Below are 15,310 nucleotides of genomic sequence, written 5' to 3'. Positions count from 1 at the left end.
GACTAGTGACACCCGGACTCCTGGGCCGCCCTCACCTCAAAACTTTCCCGGGAAGGAAAATGGAGGGAAACAGATCGTTTCAATCACTGAACGCCCCCAACTTTTTGTTCACCCGGTGCCTCCCCGGCCACTCTGGCGCGTTCCCGCGCGCAGCCGGGGGCGCGGGCCCGTAGCAGGCTCCCGGCGCGGGCGGCCTGGGTCCAGGTGGAGCTCGGCGAGCGGGGGCGCGGCCGGGCCCCGCGCGCCGCTCCCCGCCCCCGGCCCCGCGCGCGGCCTTGTGGGTAGCGCGGGGCCGCCAGGTGACAGCTAATGGCGGCGGCCGCCTGAGCCGGCGGGCGGCGCGGCGCGGCACGGCACGGCGGCGGGCCCTTCCGGGCGCCGCTCCCAACTCGCTGCGGCTTCCCCGCGGCGACGGGCCCGGCGCACCATGGACAGGCCGGCGACGGCGGCAGCCGCGGCAGCGGCGGGCAGCGAGGGCGGCGGGGGCCCGGGCCCGGTGCCGGCGGGCGGCAGGAGGCCTCCTCGGAGCTCAGGGGCCTCTGCCGCCGGCTCCCGACAGCCCAGCATGGAGACCCTGGACAGGTAAGCGGGACCCAGGCCGCCAGGGCCTCCGCGCCCCGACCCCCGAGGGCCCTGAGCGCTGCGCCGGCGTGGCCGGGGTGGGGCGTGCCCCCCTCGGTGCCCCGCCGCGTGCGTCTCCCCCGTCCCAATGGGACCCCGGACCCTGCCCCCACCTTCCGGGGCCGCGCACCTGGCTCACTTCCGTCTCGCGGGCTGGTGCTTCGCAGCTGTCAAACCTTGTCCGTGCCTCTGCCCGCCGCACCTTGGAGACGCGGCCACCGGGCCCTTGGGAAGAAATTTCACCGGGCTCTCCTCTTTTAGCGTGGCCTTCCCTCCTGGGATTGGAAGACCGAAATCCAGCCGCGCTGCTTGGGAGCCTTTGATGGTGGGGTTGGGATTGGGGACTGGAGGACTCAACCCCTTGGCTGTTGGAGCTGGTGCAGATGGAGGCAAAGTTACCCTGATTTGAAAAGCTGGGATGGAAAACTTTCAAACTGCTTCTGATGCAAGAACACACGGTCGTTTACTTTCAGTCCTTCACATTTTGAAGGAACCCGGTCTTGATTATTTTCACGAGCACATAAGCCTGCCACTGGTTCTCAGGCAGTTGCAGAGTCAGTATACATCACAATTATAAACTGACTACGTGCAGCTGGGAGGGAGCCACCCTAAGGCTCCGAGGACAAGTGATGGGTTATCCCGTAGCCCGGAATATCCAGTTCTCCCACATCTTGGCCATTTCGCTGACAGGGGAGTGCAGTTAGGCAAGAGATTGCGTTGTAACGCAGCTGGGTCGGTGTCAGATGCTCGTTCTTGCCTGTGTTAGTCATAACAGTGAGCTGAACTTTGGGGAGTTTCCTGAAGCATAGGAACAACAAGAAACACTCCCTTTGTTTCTTCCTCGGTGTCATTACAATGTAGCCTAATAAATCAATCAGCCAAGTGATCAGCTTCACTGAGAACCAATCACAGCTAAGATGGAACTTGGAGTGGTCAGGATTCCACTCATTTGCAGGCATTCTACAATGAGGACTTGGCAAGTTAGAGAATAATATAAGATGGGGTTTGCTCTCTGGATTACCATTTAGTGAAGAATACAAACAAACCAGCAATTTAAATCGGATGTGGTGAGTGCTGGGGTAGAGGTCAGCACAGAAGCACTCCGGATGGGGTGTGTGTGCATGGGAATTAACTGAGAAGCTTCCTGAGAGCTCCGTGTGAGCGGGCCCCACACCAAAAGCTTTAGATTCAGGAGGTTCGGGGTGAGGTCCAGGAGTTAGTATTTTTCCCAAAAACCTCTGCAGACTCCATTGTGATGCACTGCCCTGTGGGTACACGGAGGTGGGGTCCTTGATTTATTTAGTCGGGGGTGGGGGTTGGGGGATCATAGGCACTTAAGGAGGCCTTCTGAGGAAGCTGACATTTGAACTGAATGGTGAGGAATGAGAAGTTAGCCAGGGGACGGGCTGGGGAAGACTTTTTGGCCACGGGAGTGGAATGTGCAGTCATGCAGGCGACTCTGGATATGCGGAACTGGGAAGCAGAAGACATGTGGGAAGGCAGGGGCCAGATCTTGGAGGGGCTCAGGTGCCTTCCTAGGGAATTGTGCCGCTATCTTCTGCACGATGCTTCTCAGGGCCTGGTTCTGTGTACCCTGTGTAGGAATCACCTCCAGTGTTTGATCCAAATGCAGATTCTTGGGTCCCACACTAAGCCTAGCCAGTCCACATCTGGGGTAGAAACTAAAATTCTGTACGTATAGCTGTAAGTAGGTTGGGCCAGGTGGTCTCTCTTGCCCAGGATGTATGGGCTTACTGGTTGGGCAGGTGTGATTAATAATAGCGGCCTCTTTCAACTCACTTCATTTCACTTCAAGTGTCTTGGTTTGGAAAGGAAATTATATGGTCACCCCAGCTATGGGGACCAGAAAAGAATTTCCATCGGGTGAGCTACAGGATGGGATTGATGTTTTACTTGCAGTGCTGTGGTAAATGTAAATGGACCTGAGGCGGGAAGTCTTCTTGAGTACGTTATGGAAATGCTACTCACTCACTCACTCATTCTGTGAATATGAGTGCCTGCTCTGTGTCAGGCGTTGTGTGCGACCTGAGGGTTTGGCAGGCAACAAACACAGAAATCACTGCCCTGGTGGAGACTATGTTTGGTGAGAGAGACAAAACACAGGTAAACTGTATTTTCTATTAGATGGTGACAGGTACTAGGGGAAAAAGTAATTTGGGAGGGGAATAGGAGGTGTTGGGGTCTGCAGTTTGGGGAGCGAATTGGAATTTGATGTAGGATGGTCAGGGAAAGCCTGGCTGAGAAAGGGGATATTTGAATAATGCCCCTAAAGAAGGAAGGGGTCCAGTAATACAGATATTAGGGGCAACAGCATTCCAGGCAGAGGCCTGTACACCCTGGGGTGGGAGTGTGAGCAAAGTGTGCCAGGATCAGCAAGGAGACCAGTGTCATTAGTGGGGAGGGTGGGAGGGAGAGGGCAGTACGGATCGAGGTCAGAGAGGTCACAGGGGCAGATGGTGGAGAGTCATGGGGAGCAACTGGGGCCTTTGAAGCAGAGGAGTGACATAGATTTCAGTAAGCTCTCTGGCTGCTGTGCGGCCGACAGACTGAAAAGGGAAGGCGTTGAAGCAAAGGGACTAGCAAGTAGGAAACTACTATAGTTATCCACGGGAGAGAGTGTGGTGGGGTAGAGGACCGGAGACATGGTCAGATTGTGGATATAATTTGAAGAAAACCCACAGGGTAGAGTCGGTACGGTTTGCTGAAGATTGGTTGTTGGATAGGAAGAAAGAATCAGGGTGCCAAGATTTGTGGTTTGTAGGAAAATGGTGTTGCCGAGATGGAAAAGCTTCTGAATGGAACACAGTTAGGAAATTATCAGGCTCTCAGCTGTGGACATCAGTTATGAAATGCCAGTTGTATATCCCAGAGCAGAGGTCAAAGAAATGGTTGGTTTATATGGGCTTGGAGCTCAGGGGGTGTTGTCTGAGATAGATACTTGGGAGTCATCGGCCTAGAGATAGGGCCTAAATTCAGGAGGCAGGAGAACAGAATGCTGGGTGGGTGGAAGAGGGAATTGCAGTAGGAATTGAGGAAGGTGCATTGTCATGATACCAGCCCATGGGAGTGACATGGCTTGGTGAGTGAGTGTGATGAAGTGGAGTGGGGGTTGGGCTCCAAGGTAGATTCCAACTTTTGGGCGTGGGGTACCCAGGTAACTGGCTGTGCCCTTCCCTGACTTCGGAAACACAGGGTTGGGGGAGTGGGTTGTGGGCTGAGCCACCCGTGCTGGCTTCGACAGGTTGCGTTGGCAGGCTCTCAGGACCAACTAGGACCGATGTCGCATTGGATCGTGGGCATCCAGATCCGGGGAATCCAGGTTGGAGAAACAAAGCAGGGCTGTCCCAGGCTGCGAGTGAGGGGGGAGATCGGACAGGGCGTCCTTGCCTGCCTTCTTTGACCTGTCGTCGTGACAGACTGTGATTCATACTCTTCTTCGGAGAATGACTCCCAGAGTACAACCTGGCTCTACACGCCAGGTTCAGCCTAGCCCCTGGGGACTGGGGAGCCCTCCCCTTTCTCCTGAACACCGTACCTCATGACGACCGAGCTGCGGTCCTGCAAGAGGATGTGGCTTGCTCGAGGTCACAGAGCTAGCTGGTAACAGGAACTGGACTCGGAGCCAGACCTCCTGTCTGCCAGCCCACTGTGCCATGCTGTCTGTGACCGTGTTGGCCAGGACACTTCTGGTTGCAAGTGACAAAAAAGGAATCGTTCTAGCTTGAGCCCAAAGGACAGATCTCGGCACACGTCATTGTTGCACATGAGGAAACATGGCAGCAGCACACTTGAAGCCGGAGCTGCACGCAGCACTGTTGGGACTCCTCCTGTCTTGTCTCTTCTTGTCACGCTCTTTATCTCTGTGGGTTCCTCAAGGTGCTGGGGGTGATCGACGCAGCTTGGGATCCGAGAGGAAAGCCTGAGACTGGCGTGGCTCGGGTCTCTCCCCTGCAGGTGGGCTCAGGAGGAGCAGGGGGTCAGCACCCATCTGCCTCCCCAGTAGCATCCTGTGGAGTGGGGTGGGGCGGGCCCCCACAATAGAAAAGTGTTCTTATCAGAAGGAGGGAAGGATGTTGGGCAGAGGGCAGCAACAGGTCACTCACACCGGGTGATAGGTTTGCAGTCAGAGGTGGGTGCTGGCAGTGTGACAAGAAGAGTAGGACATAACCAGCAATAGAGCGATCTTACCCTTTATTTAATTTTTTTTAATGTTTCATTTATTTGAGAGAGAGAGAGAGAGACAGAGACAGGGACAGCGTGAGCAGGGGAGGGTCAGAGAGGGAGGGAGACACAGAATCGGAAACAGGCTCCAGGCTCCGAGCTGTCAGCACAGAGCCCAACGCAGGGCTCGAACCCACAGACCAAGAGATCATGACCTGAGCCGAAGTAGGACACTTAACCGACTGAACGACCCAGGTGCCCCAAGCGATTTACCCTTTCAAAATGAAACTAAAGGGGCACCTGGATGACTCAGGCAGTTAACCGTCTCACTCTGGATTTTGACTCAGGTCACAGTCTCACGGTCATGTGATCGATCCCTGCATCGAGTTCCACACTGACAGTGTGGAGCCCGCTTGAGATTCTCTCTCTGCCCCTCCTCTGCTCATGCTCTTTTCTCTCATAATAAATAAATAAACTTTTTTAAAAATGCTAAAAAAAAAAACACTAGAAAAGAACCTAAAATCCCTCTCTTCCTCTTACAAATTGTACTAAATAAATTTTCAACATATAATAGGAATGGCTGCCCATTCGGCTCATGTTCTTAATTATGTTTTCAGACCCACAGCTAACCACTAGGCTATCTTGACCAGAGGCTGAGACTTACATCACTAGTAGAGAACATCAGATGTCTTCATTTCGCTATTTAGGTTATTTTACATACTGCCTAGGGATTCCAGTTTTTTCCGTCTTTCCAATATATGAACGTGGGTTTAGTTAGTGATGAGATTTTTACAGGTCAGGAATATCCTTTGCAGTGAAAGCTGCCTGCGGGGTAAACTTTCCTAAGCATCTTTGGCCTTTCCTTCAGTGCTCCGATGAGGAGCCTGGCCCCTTGGGGGCAGTTTTTGATTCCCTCATGCTCCTAGTCTGCTTATGTGTTCCTTTAAGTCAGGAGGACTCGGCCCTCCCACTTACCAATAATGTGACTCTGGTCAAATGCTGGAGCCTCATGTTGGTCATCTGTAAGATGGGCACCATGCAAGTGGGAGATGCCATTTCCTTGCAGCGTTGTGATCCCATATGGGGCGGTGGCCAGCGTCTGTGGTGCTGGCCTCCGTTTTGCCGTATGGTTCGTCGAGTGGGGCAGTGTTGGTTGTGCCATGTCCTGGAAGGTGTAGTGGAACGGGAGCCCGGCCCACCGCCTTCTGGTCGGGCTCGCCACCTGTGCCTCGACTTCCTCACCTCAGAAACATGCTGGCTGCTCTCTGCGTTCGTATCACACTGTGGTTGTGAGGCTTTCACATCCCAACGAACTGGAAGAGCCTTCATGAGCTGTCAGCGCACTTACAGAAATGCAAGGTGGCATTACTACTACGTGCAGGATGGCATTCGTCTAGTCTGTTCTTTTTAGAGTCACATCATCAACTCTGTTCCATGAAAAGTCTATTTGAAAAATACACGCTGTAAGATAAATATTTCACCCTAGAATTAATATTCTGTATACATTATATTGAGAATACTCAGTCTATACAATTGTAATAGAGTACAATTCCATGAAATGATAGCGAATAACATGCTTAACTGTCTAATGCCTAGACTCTTCAACTTAGAAAAGTTGGTTGATTCATTTAAAGACAACCTGGAACCGAATCTTACTTCCCAGTTGTCAGTCAGTATTTCAGGTCTTCTATTAAATGTAAAGATAACCAAGTAGTCTGTTTGTTTTCTTAAAAAAAAAAAAAAAAAAAAAAAAAAGAAATGTACATATATCCCCAGTCAGTACTCATTTTTTTTTTCACGGAGAGCTGACGTCTTAAAATATTTTAATCACACTATTTCTTTTAGTCCTACAGGATCACATGTTGAATGGTGTAAACAGCTTATAGCTGCTACAATTTCTAGTCAGATTTCAGGTTCAGTGACATCAGAAAATGTATCCAGAGACTACAAGGTAAGTAAGCAGCATTGAGTCCTTAATTCATTTTCAATGTACCAAGAAGCTTTGCATTTTGAATTTGAGTGAGACTTTGACCCCTTGATGTTCAACAGACATTTGTTTGGGAACAAGGGTGAAAGGGTCTCTGTTGTTATAGATCTGAACTTTAGAGGAGAATTTTTGTCAGGATCCAGTAGATGTACTCATGGTTTTGTAATTGAGAGGAAAAGCTGTCTTTAGATTATGATCAGTTTTCTAAAAAAAATCTAGTTTCATTTTATTATTTTATCACATACTGTATTTTTATCTTTCATTACAGTAAATACCTCTATTTTCTTTGATGGTATTCTGAATTTCAGAAAATGTCTGATCGTATTTCCCAACTTCACCGTTTGTTTCTGTATTTAGGTGTTACCTGTGGGTATTTAGCACTAACGTGGTACTACAATGTAAAAACACTTGACAACTCCAGAATGTTGTATGGGCAGCTTTGTTTTTTAGTCCTTAATTTGGATTCTCTGTTCATTCTGGAGTTAAGGGTGATAAGCTCTTTGTCAGCAGAGATAGGGGCTCTTTTACTCACCATTGCTTCCCCAGCACAATCCTGGAATATAACAGGTGCTCAGTAAATACGTGTTGAATCAATTAACAAATAAAAAAATGTATGTGCTCCATCTTCTTTAAGGGTAAGACTAACCTTGTTTTAATGTCGGTCAATGATTAAGCCATGCTTATATTGCAGTAGTGGCACTTGGCTTGAATTGACGTTTCAGTCTCTTATAGTTCTCTTTGCTAGTAAAAGAGAATTGATGTCACAAGTATAGGTGAGCTACATTTAGTATCCAGACTACCCTCAGTCAACAGTCTCTCAAAATCATGGTCCTTGCCAGGCACCAAGGCTTACAAACAGTTCAAGAACTACAATAAAAATCCTAAATAATTCTTAATACATGCCCCTTGCTTAAGGGCGCTAGCCTCCATTCCTCTCCTCTCTCTCTCATAATGCAGCAAGTGCAGAAACTGACTCAAGAGGCCTTGTAATTGAAATCTGGCTATCCTGCTCTACTTGCTTCATCCAAGCCATCCGATGCTATTGATTAGGTCTACCAGAGGAAAGCGGGGCTGCAGATTAGTAGAAATTGGATAATCTGCTTAGCCAGAAGAGTGACAGTATGTCACTCTCCCTAGGTTTCCCTGCTGTCTGGTTTTCACGTTTGTCCACGTAGGAGCAGCTGGGGTTCCTGGGGTTCCAGACCCAGCTTGGCAAACACACCGTCCCCAGGTGGGAGGAGCATTTGCTCTATCACTGATGCCTGGGTGGCAGATCACTGAGCAGCTGCTGACCCCACCCATCCCGGCTGCCCTGTTGCCCCCATCTTAGCTGAGAAACTGTCCCCCCCCCACCCCGAGTGGAGAGGCTCAAGAACCCATATGAAACGAGAATAGCTCTCAGGCCTTGGAATGATTTTCTTTACTGACAATTATGAGTTAACTGTAATGTTTTCATTATGGTTGAATATTTATTTGTTAGTGCTGTGTGGGTTCTATAAAAGATTGCCTAGCTTTCTAACCTCTACATTAGTAGATCAGACTGCATCTGTACTTTAACACGAAGCAACTAAGTTTTGTTAATTTTAGTCTATTTACAAATTTGTGTAGCAGAATTAGCTCATGTTGGAATGGCTTAACAGATGGCATTCAGAAAAAAATATAAGGCTTTTCTATATTTCGTAAGTTGAATTTTAGGTATCTGCATCAGGTCATAGCTAAAGCTTTTGATGAATTATTGTAAGAGAACATGTTTTATAATTGTCTTTGCTATATTTGCCCTGTAACCAAGTCTACAAAGTCAGTGTTCAATTAATAATTCAGGAGTTGCTCTCTTTAAGAAGAGAGATTTTTAAATAATGAAAGCGTAAACTGTTTCTAAACCACAAGGATAATTTTATGTGCTACTTATAAAGTAGTTCTTAAAATCAGAGTACCCAAGATGGGCCCCTGGGGTACCTCTGGCCTGGGAGCCATTGCATGGGTTTTTTTCCTGATGGTCCAGATACAGTTCCTTGAGGATCTAATTTGTAGTCGTCAGTCAATAATATTTCAAATTATCTACTGTGCAAATATCTTATTTGAAATACACATTCGGTATGGGGGTTAATTTATGATAGGTTAAACTCAACGTCAGCAATTCAGGCGGAGCAGATGTTTATATGAGCACTTGCATCTTGATTTCAAATGCTGATTGTCTTTTGTGTTGTGGGCTGCCAAGGGTGGGTCTACATCATCATCCTCAGCAACCCCTGAGCACGAATAGGGCTCTATGGTTTTGTAATACTTTGGGGCATATAATCCATTGCAGCCTTACAACAACCAAATAAGGTAGCTTTTATCATAATCATCAGTTACCAGATGAGGAAATCAAGGCTCAGAGATATTAAATGACTTGCTTAATATCACATGGTTAGACTTGGGATTTTTCAGTAGGATGACTATCCCATTGAAAGGCTAGAGTGGGTTTAAAAAAATTTCCCCCTTGCCCTGTCCACTGTTTTTCAAACTGGGGCCTTCGGGTTTTCCCCACAGCAACACTCCCCAGGGTGTCTGCAAAACTACAGCTTTCATGGTCCCCATCACATGCAGTGAGTCAGAGTCTCTGCACGTATGGAACCAAGAGCCTCAAATATTTATATTTCTTGTGTATAATAAAATCTGAAACACTAGCCTTCCTAGGTTTATAGCTCTTGAAATTGGTGAAGGGACCATACATTTCTGGTAAATTCCTACACACCTAAATAATTAGCAATTCATGTTAGGTTTTGGAGAACAATTGGTTTATTATTTATATCATAAATTGACAGTAGGCTCAGCCCAAACCATGGTAAGAATATCATTTGTATCACAAGACAAGTTTAGATGGCATGTCCATATGGACATGTTTTTCACAAAAATTATGTAATTATTTTAAATACGTACTAGGAAAAATAGCACATTAAACTTATAATTTAATAGATGTTATATAGGCAAAGTGTGAAAACATTGTCCCAGCTGAAAGACTAAATAGCTGTTATGTTGAATTGTAGGTCAACTAAATTAATAAATGTGTGCTTTAATACTAAGTCATCCTGAAGACTTGCCTGGCTGTGAGGACTATTAGAAATGAAATAAAACGTTTTGTTTTGTTTGATCCTCTCCCGGCCCCCTCTCTGCACTCCACTACCAACTCACCTTAATTGCTTTTCACTTTTACTGGGCTAACAAAGAGTCTCTTTCTTGAATTTGCCAAAGATTTTAAGAATAGGATCTGAATGTAATGTTCCATAGATTAGATGAAATAATACTGTTACAAATTGGAACAGAATTTAATAGCCATTAGTAGAAGTGACATCATCATCACCATCACCACCTCTCTCTGCCTCTCCTCTTGTTTCTCCTCCCCTAGATCTCTTCTTTAAACTTTTGGAAGTAAAAGAAAATGGAGAGGATCCTGTACTAAGTTTAATCATTTAACAAGTTAGTACAGTGATTAAATTCTGGATCCTAAACAAAAATTTCCAGAAGGGCTTTGGAGGGAAGTAAGATGCAGTGCATGGGAAAGGCTTCATCATGCTTGAGCTAGGTTTTAGTTAATATTTCTTAAGTTGAGTACTAATGTATGAAAAGGGAGGCTCGAGCATGATCTTTCAGAATCCATGGCCTCATGATCTATTTATTAAATCAGAGTTTGCAAATGTCTGCAAGCTAGGCAGACATGGGAGGGGACAGTGGAGAACTGAAAAGAACAGCATGTCTCCTTGAAAACAATTTAAGAAAAACCTGCTACTGCCTCTGTGAGCAGGAGGCCTTCATTTTGTAACCACTGCACTGGAAAAGTGCTATCCTCTCTCCCAGGGTTACTTGAGGGGACAACTTATCTCTTAAACATGTCAAGATTTTGTAAGTCAGAGAAAGACAAATACCATATGATTTCACTCATATGTGGAATTTAAGAAACAAAACAGATGAACATAGGGGGGGACAAAAGAGACAGGCAAACCATAAAACAGACTCTTAACCATAGAGAACAAACTGGTGGTTGCCAGAGGGGAGGTGGGGGGTATGGGTTAAATGAGTGATGGGGATTAAGGGGCACTTGTGAAGAGCACCGGGTATTGTATGGAAGTGTTCAATCACTGTTATTATACACCGGACACTAATATTACACTGTTACCTAACTGGAATTTAAATAAACACTTGAAAAAAAAAAAAAAAGCAAGATTTCGGCTTCTGCTTCTGGAAAGATGGATCAAATGTACTTTTTCTTATTCTTCACGCTAAGTACAACCAAATGCCGTGGACATTAGCCATAAAATAAACACGAGTGCCCTGAAAGGTAGAAGAAGGCAGACTGGTTAGGGACCTCAGGACCCAAGGAATGACACGGTGGTGAGTCCCTGGGTTCTGTTTCTGCCACGTATGTCCCAGACTTGTTGCTGAAGAACCCAGCAACCCAGAAATGCCAGTGGGCACAGACAACAAAAGCCTACTCTCTCATGCCAAAGGACCAGGAAGGAGACAGCCCAGCAAAAAGAAAACTTTTAAACACTAACCACTGTACTCCAGCCAAACACCACAGAAAAAGTTGTGGCCCCACACCCACACCGCCATCAAGGCCAAGGCAGGAGCCTTGAATTCCCTTGCCAGGCTGTATTGAGGCACACCAGACCCCTGCAGGGGTAATGTCAGAAGAAGCCCAATGGAGAGTCAGACTTTTCGCCGCCGCCCGTCGGTAAGGAGGCTGTGCTGTTAGTGGAGGCCATGTTGGGGGCAGTAACAAGATATCCCTGCCGCTCCCAGTCAGGTGTCCGTGGGAGCCTGGCAAGGGGCTGCGACTCTTGCACTGACCCCTTAGTAACCAGGAATCCCCCATCTGGTGTCAGTAGAGGCTGAGTGGCGCGCCTGGCTATAATGATGTGGTACCCCTGGCTTCTGCTGGGGCGGTGTCACAGAATGCAAGGTAAAACAGACGGTTTAAATAAGTTCCAAACTATGAAAGAAGAGAATCAATAGGTGGCAAAACTGAGATGACAGGTGTTAGAATTATGTGGAAATGAACTTGTTAAATGTTTATTTGAGAGAGAGCCTGAGCAGGGGAGGGGAGAAAGAGAGGGAGAGAGAGAGATTCCCAAGCAGGATTCTGTGCTATAAGCACACAGCCCGACACAGAGAGAAACCCATGAACCATGAGATCATGACCTGAGCCAATATCAGGAGTCAGACGTTTAACTGGCTGAGCCAGCCAGGTGCCCCTGAAAATTATTTTAAAGAAGCCATCATAAAATTGCTTCAGTAAACAATTACAAACATGCTTGAAACAATGGAAACATAGTGAAAGAAAAGAAATAGGTTCAGCAAAGGAAAAGGAGATTAAAAAAAGAACTAAATGGGAATTTTAAAACAGAGAAATAGAATAACCAAAACAACTCAATGAATGGGTTCAATAGACGAGAGAGGACAGAGAAAAGAATTGGATGGGTCTTAAGGGAATTAACACTGAGCCAAAAATGTTACTCACTAAAGGTCATGTACGATATAATTCCATTTATGTAACAATCTTCAAATGACAAAATTATACTCATGAACAGATTAGTGGTTGCCAGGGGGTAAGAAGGGGAGGAGTTGCAAGGGAAGTGCATGTGCCCTATAAAAGGGCAACAGTAGGGGTCCTCCTGGTGATGAAATTGTTCTGCATCTTAATTGTATCGGTGTCAATTTCCTGGTTCTGCCATTGTTCTATAGTTTTATAATATGCTGCCATTGGGAAAATTGAATGACATGGCACATGGAATCTGTTATTCCTTACAACTGTATGTGAGTCTACAGCTATCTCAAAATTGAAATTTAATTTTTAAAAAGTCAAGACTTTTGCAGACTGCTGAATGATTCTCTATTGCGTGTAAAACAGTTTGGATTAACATGTATAACAACTCATGATCTATCGGAAGTATTATTTAAATGAAACATAAAGTTATGCTGGTAAAGATGTTAGAATTTAGTTGGCGAAAGGATATCAGCAATTATCCTTGTACTTGTTCATGTTTCATCGTGGATTGAATTGACAGCTCCCTCATCACGTTTCCTGGAGGGCTTTAGAAAGTGGAAAGTGATGGTTTCAGGTTAGACTTTGACAAAGGGGGTCAGGCAGGGTTCAGGTGTGGCTATTTTCCCAGACCAGGGTTGTAGTTTGATGACTGCTTAAGATTTTTTATTAGCCTGGCAGTGCCTAGGTGGCTCAGTTGGTTAAGCATCTGACTCTTGATTTCTGCTCAGGTCATGACCTTATGTCTCCTGGGATCGAGCTCCAAGCCCTAGCATCGGGCTCTTTGCTCTCAGCATGGAGCCTGCTTTGGATTCTCCTCTCTGCCCCTCGACCACTCATGCACACACAAGTGGTAAACATATATACATATAAAGATTTTTTTATTAGCCTTCCCTGGGCCTCTGACTAGCAAGCCATTGAGCAGCAAGCTCCCACAGCAAGAGGACTGATCTCCTGAGTTCATACTTCCTAGCAGGGTAAAAAAACCTCTTTTTTTTTTAACTCATTTTGCAGTGATCTGATTGCTAAAGCAAAAATTACTTTGTAGACTTTGCACCTAAAATAGAAAACAGTTGTGTTTTTACTTCAATAATATCACAGTCTTTTTTTTTGAAAAGAATTCTCTTAGAGGCATAAGTTCAAAACATCTCATTTATAAAAACGTATTTATTTCACTTAGAATTCTCTTATGTGGCTTATCAAAAAGACCAGGAGTCTTTGGATCAGGAGTACTTTGCCTTGAGTCCCAGAGTCCCAGTTCTGTCATTGACAAGCTACCCAATGAGTTATTTCGCCGTTTTGAGCCTCAGTGCCCTCATCTGCATAATGGGTATGATAGCAGAGGTTTAATGTATTAGGGCAGCCTATGATTGAAATGCTACAGTCCTCCTTTACTATACCCTGTAGTCTACCCAAATGTATATGCTCTGTAAAAACATGTAATGGAGGAGCACAGTCTAATTGCTGAACACCAGTCCACTTCCAAAATCATGATGTAAGCACCTTCTACATGCAGGGAGCTGGGCTGCATGGAATTCATAACAAGGGAAAGACATAGTTCAAGTTGGGCTGTGGTGAGGGTTGAAATAGATGTGGAAACAAGATGTGGTGAGGAGTGAGGAGTGCAGAGCAGGACATTCAGGTCATTAAACCTTGAGGGCCTTTGTCAGCCTCCTTTAGAAGGGGAACAGGTCTAGGTGGGGCCGTATTGAGATTAAGAACATGGGAGGTAAAATCAGCCAGCCTGGGTTTGAATTCCTATTCTAGTGTTGCTGGTTCTGTGACATTGGCTAAGTTACTTAATCTCTTGCTGCCTCAGTTTCCTCATCTGTCACATGGGGACAATAGTAGTATCTCCTCAGTGGCTGGGAGGGTTGGGGGGGTTGAGGTAACACGTGTAAAGCATTTAGCACAGCACCTGGTGTATGGTGGACCCTCAACACAACTGCTTGTGGTATTCATATCACTGGCACTGGCTGTGTTTGAAAACTTCCTGAAATACAGCCACACTGTTGGAGATTTAGGGGTGTCACCTATTACCTTATGAAGAATTAAGATGGGAGCCAAGCAAGCACTTAGACACAGTAATTGATCAAAGCTGGCTTGGAGGGCCTGGCTTAGGGGTGAGGCCACAGCGTGCCCTGAGTTAAACACACTCCCCCAGAGGCAGCTGCGGATGCCTGTGGCCTGTTCCTCAGGGCAGGGCTCACATGAGCAAACTCGCCACCAGCCAGGGAGACCAGGCGGAGCACAGAGCCCAGAGAGCCCAGGGGGTCAAAGAGGAGCACACCAGCTCCCTTACCAAGAGCGGGTAGTCAGCGGAAGCCCTCACCTCTCTGGTGCGAAGTGTCAAAGGATGACTTGACAACCCGAGGGCAGAGGGAATTTAAACCCCAGTGCAAACTTTTATACAAATTTAAATCTTGGTGCTTGTCTGGGGAAAAATTCACTGTTTTCCTCTTTGTTACTCATTCTATACACATAGAGCGCTTCTGATGCCAGATGTCCCCACACTGGCCAATTCAACACCAGCCCTCTGTCCTAGAGTTCAGTTCAATTCAGTTCTGACACTAACCTGGAGTAAGTGCAGACCCCACAGCTTAAGGGCCCAGTCCCACTAGATTGTCCCTCACTTCAGACACCAAATGAAAGTAGTGTGCCTCCAGGTTCCCCATGACTTCTGCCCAGCTTGGCTCCAAATTGGGGGTTCCCAGGACCCCCTCCTTGATTTCGTTCATTTGCTAGAACAGCTCCCATAGCTCAGGGAAACACTAACTTAGGTTTACCACCTTATTATAGGACATGATCAAGGAGGCAGATGGACAGCCAGATGAAGAGCTACATAGGGCAGGGTCTGGGAGGGTCCCAAGTGCGGGACCTCTGTCCCTTGTGCACCTGGGATTCACCACTCTCATGGGATGTGGATATGTTCAATGTATGAGTTCTCTGCACCCCATACTAGCGGGGTTTTTATGGAGACCTCATGACATAAACAC

General features: G+C 46.7%; 1 protein-coding gene across 4 annotated transcripts in view; it reads left to right on the top strand.

Moving 5' to 3' along the window:
* Positions 1–291: 291 nt before the first annotated feature.
* MTMR1 (myotubularin related protein 1) overlaps positions 292–15,310 on the top strand; it is a 63,944-nt gene continuing 48,925 nt past the window's right edge. For 2 of the 4 annotated variants that reach the window (XM_039249876.1, XM_039249875.1), the window contains exons 1-2: positions 292–582; positions 6,649–6,754. In XM_039249876.1, coding sequence (XP_039105807.1) covers positions 428–582; positions 6,649–6,754 — 261 coding nt within the window. In that variant the 5' untranslated portion in view covers positions 292–427. The remainder of the gene's footprint in view (positions 583–6,648; positions 6,755–15,310) is intronic. The other 2 variants (XM_039249879.1, XM_039249877.1) reach the window with 2 other exon arrangements.

This window comes from Hyaena hyaena, unplaced genomic scaffold, assembly GCF_003009895.1.
Source record: "Hyaena hyaena isolate Hyena2069 unplaced genomic scaffold, ASM300989v1 scaffold_348, whole genome shotgun sequence".
Classification (NCBI taxonomy): domain Eukaryota; kingdom Metazoa; phylum Chordata; class Mammalia; order Carnivora; family Hyaenidae; genus Hyaena; species Hyaena hyaena.
Note: the sequence above shows the minus strand (reverse complement) of the source record. Positions and strands in the feature narration are given on the sequence as shown.